This window comes from Acanthisitta chloris, unplaced genomic scaffold, assembly GCF_000695815.1.
Source record: "Acanthisitta chloris isolate BGI_N310 unplaced genomic scaffold, ASM69581v1 scaffold35829, whole genome shotgun sequence".
Classification (NCBI taxonomy): domain Eukaryota; kingdom Metazoa; phylum Chordata; class Aves; order Passeriformes; family Acanthisittidae; genus Acanthisitta; species Acanthisitta chloris.
In genome coordinates, this window is record NW_008691470.1 from 1,403 (window position 1) to 10,265 (window position 8,863).

An 8,863-nucleotide genomic window follows, 5' to 3' on the forward strand; every position below is an offset into this window, starting at 1 on the left:
TTTGTACATGAATGCCCACAATATTCCCCAACCCAAAGCCGTACAGAAGGAACTTCAGATAATTATGGATGCTTCTGCTTTAATCTGCTTCATGGAGATAGATTAGATAGAAATAAACTAGTAGCTGCAAGTGTTCCAGCACAGGCATAGCTCCTACGAGTCATTCAGGCTACTTCCAGGTCCTCTTCACCTCAGATGAAAGGGAGACAGTTGTACTAGGCCTTCCTGTTTGCACTGAAGTCCTACTCAAGCCGTAGGTGTTGTCATTTTTGTCACTCCAGCTTACTAGCTCTAATGAGTAGAAGGGCTTCAAGCTCGGAGCTCCGCAGGAGTATCTGGCTGCCGGGATGGGTGGCTTACCTTGAAGGCCTCTAACTCCAAGAGAGCTTTATTTATTCTGGTTATTGTGGGATATGGACCCATGTTCACTTTGAATCTGCAAAAGGAAAATAATTTATGAAGTACTATGAGTCAGACAGCCAGTGCAGCAGTGAGCAGAAGGGCAGAGCAGTATGCTATGCTATGCCTGCCCAGTATGGGAGAATCTCACAGACATTTACAGTAAGAGAAAAGGTTCATCATCCTTGGAGGTTTAAAAACAAATGCTAAAAAGATTAATTAGTGCCCAGAGAGGTAGAAGTCTCCTTCTCTAGAGATAATCAAAACCCATCTAGATGCAATCCTGTGCCACTTGCTCTAGGTGAACCTGCTTTGGCAGGGGAGTTGGACTAGATGATCTCCAGAAGTCCCTTCCAACCTCAACCATTCTGTGATTTTCACTGGGCCTTTATATAATGTGCAGCAAAGAGTAAGAAGGCACTATGCTTTTCCTAGGACTCATGAAGTCACTACTTGTATGGGTTTCAGGCTTTAAACCAGTATAGTCAGATTAATCTTTTCCTCCTATATGCAGTGTAAACATAGGGCAAACAGAGAGAGAGAACATGGAATCTGGGCAACTTCAGCTTTTCTAGGGGCATAGATCAGGTTTTCCCCAGAGGCCTCTGAGAAAAGAGCACAGCTCCTTATGTCCAAGACCTTCCAAAAGAGAGACAGTATTTATGACAGGAAAATTCATGGACAGAACCATAACTGGATAGGGCAGGCAGGAGGGACACTTTCTAACAGGCACAAGGAGCAGTGAAGGTAAGCTCTGACAGCCCAGTAGGTGCCCTTGAAGAAATGCTTCAAGCTTAGCCTTAAGTACCTCTCAGCATTGACAACTTGAGGCGCCAAGCACAAATCAGCCATGGAAACCTGCAAATGTAGCAGAGAAAAGGGGGTTAGAGTAACTTGAAGCCTGTCCCACCACACTTCTCAGTGGTGGCAGGCTTTGAGAGCTGGAGAGAAATAATTTTATCAGCCAACACAGAGGAGTTGTCACAACAACCTAATTCTTTAATCCAGCATTAATAATACAGCAACCGTACAAGGAAAAGAGCTTCATAGCAATCGCTAGTAGAAGTGATCAGCCTTTGGGGAGCTTTATATTTGCCAGCTGATCACAATGACCTCAGGGGCACTGTGCTTCTATGGCAACTGCCTCTGAGCAAAGAGTTCTGCTGGCAAGCTTCAGAGGGATGTGATGGAGGGAGAGGGGTGTTTGCATGGCTGGGAAAAGGTGAGTAAATTTTGCTTATTTGCACTGCAGGAGTGTCAAGCAGCTCCTGCAATGTCAAGACTTGATATGTGATAGGGCCTTTGCACACAGGCTCAGGGACTTGCAACCTGAAAAGAAGGCCTGAGGACAATACTGCTAGCTGCCTTTCCACACAGAGGCAGCTGCCCCCACCTCACTCCCCAGGTCACAAAGCCCAGGGTGCTTCTCAGAGCACACATTATTCTCCAACATTAGATCTTGTAAGCAGCTATTGCCCACCAAGGGCTTCAAAAGGCTACTAGACAATCCTCTGCATCACAGGATATTGCAGGAGCCTTCCTGTTTTCTCAGGCTTTCATAGGAAAGATCCAATTGCCTGCCAAACAGAACTACTAAATGGAAGATGCCTGGGCCACCTCTAGCTCAGTAAGGATGAGAACAGCTTGTATGTGAGCTCTGTGAAATCTATTCATGTTAAAACAGTGCAGAAAAATACAAGCTGGTTAAAGGGTCCAAAGAGTAGAGCTAAGAACTGATCCCATGTTTTTTAAGACAAGCTTTGCCCCTATGACAGGACACTTTGAACTCTGAGTCTCTTCAAGATGAAATGCGTACCACCTGTTTCCACATTGTCCAGTAGCAGCCATATCCTAGATACAGCTGCAGAATCTGGCCATCAGCAGGTTAGGCAGAGACAAGTAAACATCCCCGTAACTCCTTGCCAGTTAGGAATGGCCTAAGTACGATCGATGCAGCTGTTTTGTCTTAGGGTGGAGGTACTGCATGCAACTCCAGGCACAGGATAGGTTTGTACTCTGTCTCCTCAACTGATTTTCTTTTCTCTTTTAGGGAAAATAATAGGGTTGTCAGTTTCAATGGTACACAATGCTCTCTCAGATACTTACTTCATCCCCCACACAGTAGCGTCCAGCAGAGTGCTGCAGAATCTGCTCCAGTGCTGTCAAGAGAGGTGGTACACTGATGTGAGGCACTGGAAACTCAGTTGGAAGGAACACCAGACTTTTTAGACTGGGAATTATGAACAAAGGCATTTTGACCCTGAGCTGAGTATGAAAAAGGATCAATTTGAGACAGAAACTACAAGGAACAGAAATCTTACAACAGCATAGTTATGGGAGTCTTTAGGGACTTTAGGGCTTTTTGAACCCAGGGTGATTTCAGCTGCCTCAGAAAAAGTGCCCAAAATACTAAGAGGATAACATAGAGATATGGGATTGAGGAGGAGAAAAATGCAAAGGTTCAGTCAGTTTGTGTCTGTCCAGAAGTGAAGATGGGCCTGTCATTCCAGCACATGGGGGAAAGGGTTTTGAGGAAACAAAAAGCACCCTGTTTCTCCCAAAGAGGTAAAGAAATACCCCGCTACTTGCTAGACTCTGTGGGAGTTTGCCATCAGGCATCTGTTGTCTGATTGCAAAAGCATACATATATATATATGTATGTGAAAAACCAACAACACTGAAGCAAAGGGCACTAGTTTGGGAGCAGCTGGATGGAAAGAAGTGCTGAGAGCCCTTATGCTTCAGAGAGAATCAACTGCTGCAGTGTGCAGGATGGCCCCAGGCTTGTCATATTCCATGCACAGCAGTGTTAGTGCCCTCTGGACAGCATCTTTCCTCTGAGACCCACAGGAGCTACCAGTCCTGCACAAGGGGCTCTGGGCAGGAAGAGCACTGTCTCTGTCAGCAGGGCAGAACCCCAGCACACCAGGCTAGGGAGAGCTGGTGTTCTGCGTGAAAAGGAAAGTAGGACCCCAGCAGTGCAGAATTTTGTAAGGTCAGCTGAAATGCTGATCATTTTGGATGTGGGATGTACCTTGAAAGCCAGAGGCGATACACTTCTGAGCCCATTCCATTTTTTTCTCACCCATTTGATTCAGGACAGTCAGGTTCTGTGAAGTCAAGCAATCTGTAGATTAGATGACTGCTGCTGGATGGATCTTGTTCACTGTGCCTCATCCAGTAGCGAAGGGAGATGAGGAGTTGCCAAGCCTGAAGCCCTAGCTTGAGTTCAGTTGATTGAATCAGCCCTGACCTCACCCTCATTGATGTACTCTGCTGTATCTTTCTTTTGGCACTGTCTTTCTGCAATAGTTGCCAGGATATCCCTTTGCCTCTGCCCTTTGGGTTGCTCAACTGTCTTCTTCCTAAAATGTCCTAGACCCAGCAGTAAAACCATATGGGTTCAGCTGTTTCTGGAAAGAACCCTGTCATAGGATTTTCTGTATTGGAATTACGGTGTTGTTGCCATTAGCAGACCAGGCAGAGGCTAAGCAGAAATTTCATCTGCTAATACAGAAGTCTTAAGTTCTGCCACCCTGTTGGCTGGCAACAATTTAAAGATGGATTCAGCATTCAGAGATGGAAATCCTTTCTGATTTTCTCACTTGCATGTATATGACAAGGTAGTACCTGGAGTGGTTGAATGCCTGAGGCAATGTGATCAGCGATCATTCTGACTTGGGCTCTCTTCTTTGGATCTTGGGGCAGGAGCCTAGGGTTAGGACGTGTCTCTTCGAGGTAATGAATTATAGCTAGCTGTAATGAACAAAGAGATAATGGGAGGTTATTGGAGAGCCAAGGAAAAGTTTACATCCTGAACACTGGAATAGGGGAGCCGATCCAAGGAGTATACAACAGCTTTTGAAGGAAGTTTGTTACCAGTCCCCTCTGATGTCTGTGTGTGACCTTGACATTTAGTCCAGCTGTAGTTTCAGGCAGAGCCTGGCACAGCCATTTATGTCAGACTACAACCTGCTCAGTGAACAAAGCAGAATTGAATTAAAATCCTTGACACAGTTTCCCAGCAGAGACTATGTGCCTTTTCTGTTCCCAAGTGGGATTGTTCATCATAAATTCCATCTCTTTTCCAATGCACAGATAGAAGCTCCGGGGTAAAAGATGGGGCAAAGCCATACCCTCCAGACTGGGCAGCAGGTTGGTAACTCACCGACTGAGAAAGGGTGATGCCATCAATTTTCAAGGCTGGGACTTGCTGCATTGGATTCAGTGCCTTGAATTCAGCAGAAAACTGTGGAAACAAACCTGAGATTACCCTACAGCAATAAGAAATTCATCTTTGTTTTCTTCCCCTAGAACTCAGTTAACAAATTCTTTTATTTTTTTACCTGCTTTTTCTCTCTACCTCAAAACTAGGATTTGCAGTACTATTAGCCTACAGCAAGCTCTCACTAGGGCTCAGGGATCACTGACTTATCACTTCAGAAACCATCACTACAACACCCAGGATGGGTGGTACTGCATCAGTGTTGCCATTACTGTTCCAGTTCTCCAGCTCTGTCTTAGCCCATACTGGCACGTTGATCCAGTGGTACCACTAGGTGCACAACTCCCTGCTAGGGACCCTTGACTAAGTTCTCAGTGGAGATCTCTTCTGGTAACCCACCCCTTCCTCTGGCAGGTCCTTTGCAGTGCCCTGCAGTATCTATTAGCATCTTTTGGATGCTCCCTCAACATAGACAGTTTCTGGTGCTAATTGAATGAGACTGAGTCTGTGTTTAAGTGCAGTGCAGCTTCTCTGAAGTCCGTGCACCAGATATGTTCAGTTACATTATGCTAAGTAAAAGGTTTTCAGCCTTATGAATTTCATCACAGATGTTTGAGAGACAAAAAAGCCTCTAGCCTCCTGTAGTTATTTTCTCTCTGTCTTGCATGCCAGGGAATACTGGCTGAAAGCAACTATTAATTACAGAGAAGTGGTCAGAAATTCAGTAGTTTTGCCTGTGAACTTTCTAGTGCTAATCCCGAGTCTCCTAATGATCCTCAAGTTCAGTACCCTTGGAAAGCGCAATGGTATCTTTATCCTTACCTGCTGTCCTCCATCCTTGATGAGGTTCACTGGCACCAGGTCATAGGAAATCCCTTTCAGAGCCAGTGCTAGGGAGAGCAGAGTGCACAGCTTCAGACAGGAACACTGAGACCAGTTTCATTGGTAATGGGCTCAGGGAAATGTTGCCATCTCCATTTGAAAAAGGACCCTATCCCTCAGGAAGGGTGGCCTTAGTGCTCTGGCAATTGAAGGACCAAAGCACTAAAGATCAGTCCTGGCAAACTACTGCATTTTTCAAAATAAGCTTTGCCACTCTTTGAAGCCCAGTCCTTCCTGATTCAGCCTACCGAAGGCAGGGGCCATGTGCTTGCCTGCACAGCCTTGCTGTCTCAGTGCAATTAGGGACCATTCCCAGCCCTGCTTAACTTTCAAGACCCGAGCAGAGCAGAATCTGAGGCAGTATCATGAAGTCCTCTTGTCTATTCCACTCCCACCTGCTCCAGGTAAGCTTTGGTGTTCCCTCCCACTGGGGAAATGCCTCACTGTTCCAGGTTCATGTTTGCTGACCTCTCTCATAATAAGTGAGTGATTAATCAGGTTAGTGAAGGGGAGGACACTGCAATAACACCAAGACAAAAAAAAAGAGATATCAAGACTGGATCTTACCGATTCGCACTCTCCAAGAGCAGGAACTTCGGAAATAGCCATAAAGTATTGGCTGAAAAGAGAAGACAGTTAAAATGGTTATATGCTGGGACCCCCAGAGTTCTGTAAGAAGAATGCATGAGCAGAAGGTGTTTCAGGAACTGTAAAACTGGGAAGAACAATATTTGGGGAAGAGAGGGCACCTTTTTGAAAGTGATTGTTCCTGACTTGGGCATACAGGTAGTATCACTGTCCTTCATGACAGCCCTCTGATTATTTACTTGCATCTAATGTTTCCAGCAATGCACAAGTGACCTTAAAATTATTCCCTACAAAGCTTGCCTCTTTGGCCCTATCCAATGTTGCTATCTGCTATCCCATCTTAGGTTTCTGAAACTAATTCCACACTGGTTGTACGAAGCAACTGCACTGGCTATTTGGATGGCATGAAATAGCTTTTCCAGCCACACAGGGAAAGGCAGGTCTCTTTCCAAGCAGGAAGCACTTCTGTTTGAGATGCAAGCCGAGAGGACAGATGATTCATCCCTACCTGAACTATAGCACCTAGGCAGCTTTTTCCTGGACACTTCCACCCTGTCCAAGCTCTCACCTTTTCAGATGCCATGGTCAGTGTGTGCAGTCCACTCCAGGAAAAAAAACAACCTCTGTTTTACCTTTTAACTCAGCTGGGATGGGGCAAGGCTTCTCTCCTAAAACCAATCAGGAAAGGACTATGCCCCCAAGTCTGTGCCCAGAACACAAAAACCAGCCAGTCAGATTCAACCCTGAATCACTGCAGTTACCCCCTCCCAAACCTGAATTCAGAACTATTAACCAGCTTTAAACTTGGAAGCACATCCAGGAACCATCCTTATTTCCCTAACTTTTCATCCAGAAACAAGTAAGATCTCTAGAGAGCCTCTCAGGCTGTCAGCAGTTGCCAACACAGAAATCTAGTCCTGTGGAACAAAACAAGGAAACCAAAGCCACAGGAAGAAATTCCATTTCACTAGGGAATGACTGCTAGCTCCTGGAACACAGGCTGCCTTTGTGGTGAGGTCCCTTAGGGTGCAGCCCTAGTCCTCCTCCCATCAGTACCAGCCAGTGCAGGGAGGTTTTCTACACCACAGGCCTGGGAGAGGCTGCTGCTCTGCTCCCAGACCAATGCTGTGCAAGATACAAAGACAGCTTTTGTGTGTAATAGTATTTTCTTTCCACACAGGAAATTGGTACTTAGGCATGTCTGTAAATAAACCTGTAATCATGGCTCTCCTTCCTTCCATTGACATGCCACAGATCGCTCTGTGTCTCTACCCTCCTAAAATGCATAGAAATTTTACCAGAGACTGGTGACAAGGCAGAAGAAAGCAGGGATTTGCCCACTGACTGTCAACAGAAAACCAGAGAGACACCAAGGATCTCTGTGCTCCAGTCCTCTTTGGAAACTTGATGTTTCTCACACAGTTTAGATTGGTTCAAAAAATGTTAAATGAGGTGTGCCTTTGATTAAAGTGCTTTAGTCAAATTTAGTAGAACATGGTTTATAAGCAAAGAGGGAAGCGATGGCACTACTGACAACACTTTAGTGGACAAAAATTTACTGATTTTCTTAAATTCTCTGCTTCAGGGATCACGGCATTAGAAATCTCAGCTGTGCTTTTTTTCCCAAATGTCTAGCCTGAAGTGTTGCAGGGAAAGAAACAGAAACCATGGCTCCAGAAGAGAAACATACAGCATTCATGACATACTATTTTTACTGGTTTTTTTTCCTGAGGACCTTGCTAGTGATCTTTTGGCTCAGAAATTCATGTCCTTCACCACATCTGGTTTGGACTCTGGCCTCTCAGCTGGCAGAGGCATCACTCCTGATCCTCTACAGTTCTTTTTTTGGTTTTGCAGCCTGTGCTATCATTTGGAATAAACTGTACTCAGCTAATTGCTGTGCTTTATAATTTCAAGGCCCTGGGGGATTTCACCGAAAAGAACATGGAAAACAACCCATCGTTCAGCTGGGAACTGTGTCTCCAGAGGCTGGGGCCTGGAGTGATCTCATCAGCTCATGCTGTTCTGCTCCCAGCAGCAGGGCAGATCACAGCCAAAACAATCAGCTAAGTAAAGACCAGAGACAGCAGAAGAGTTTTGCCTTAACTGGACAGGTCTCAGAGTAATACCTTCCTCAGAAAAAGAGCTGAGCATGGGCCAAGGAAGCACTAGAAAAGAACTGTCTGCATCTACAACCCTGAGAGGTACAATCCCCATAAGCTGCAGGTTAGACTGTCTGGAGCTGGGGCAATAGCAGGAGGACAGTATTTGCTTGACATCTACTGAGATTTCTGGTTTTGGTTCTGTTTTAGTTTCCAGCATCAGAGAGGAAAACCAGTCCAGACTATAAATCTGGGAAATGCATTTCACTGTTGTGGAAGATGGAAGAAACACCCCAAACTTTGTGTGTAGAGCTCTCTGGTTTCCAAGCCTGTCTACTTCAATATAGTCTGCTCTGGATACCACCTCTTTCCAGGCTGTATTCAGGATTCGCTTGGAAAGGCAAAGTCTCCTGTTTCTTGAGACCCATCACGCCAAGCAGCCTACACATATACAGAGGGGTGTCCGAAAGGCACCGCCGGGTTCAAACGTAAAGGTACGAGCAGAAAGCACAGGTTTGCTTCTAAACTCTCAGCACCTCTGCAGCAGGTGTTGGTGTCGATAGCGCACGTGGGCAGGCCACGACAAGCAAACACCACGGCCGCTGGGAAAAGCACAGCTTTACTTAGCATGGGGGCAAACTCCCTCCCCACGGAGACAGGCACGGGC

General features: G+C 45.8%; 1 protein-coding gene across 2 annotated transcripts; it reads right to left on the reverse strand.

Annotated features, from left to right (window-relative positions):
* Positions 1 to 217: 217 nt before the first annotated feature.
* GSTZ1 (glutathione S-transferase zeta 1) lies at positions 218 to 6,690 on the reverse strand. Of its 2 annotated transcripts, none has more exons than XM_009082235.1 (9): positions 6,663 to 6,690; positions 6,078 to 6,125; positions 5,447 to 5,470; positions 4,568 to 4,648; positions 4,030 to 4,155; positions 3,434 to 3,509; positions 2,506 to 2,558; positions 1,208 to 1,257; positions 218 to 436 (listed from the first exon to the last, which is right to left on the reverse strand). In XM_009082235.1, exons 1-9 carry the CDS (start codon positions 6,675 to 6,677, stop codon positions 310 to 312), a joined length of 600 nt encoding a protein of 199 aa, XP_009080483.1. In that variant the 5' UTR covers positions 6,678 to 6,690; the 3' UTR covers positions 218 to 309. The 2 variants fall into 2 exon arrangements, with proteins under 2 accessions (XP_009080483.1, XP_009080482.1); XM_009082234.1 differs by having other exon boundaries at positions 5,447 to 5,514; positions 6,074 to 6,125.
* Positions 6,691 to 8,863: the final 2,173 nt, after the last annotated feature.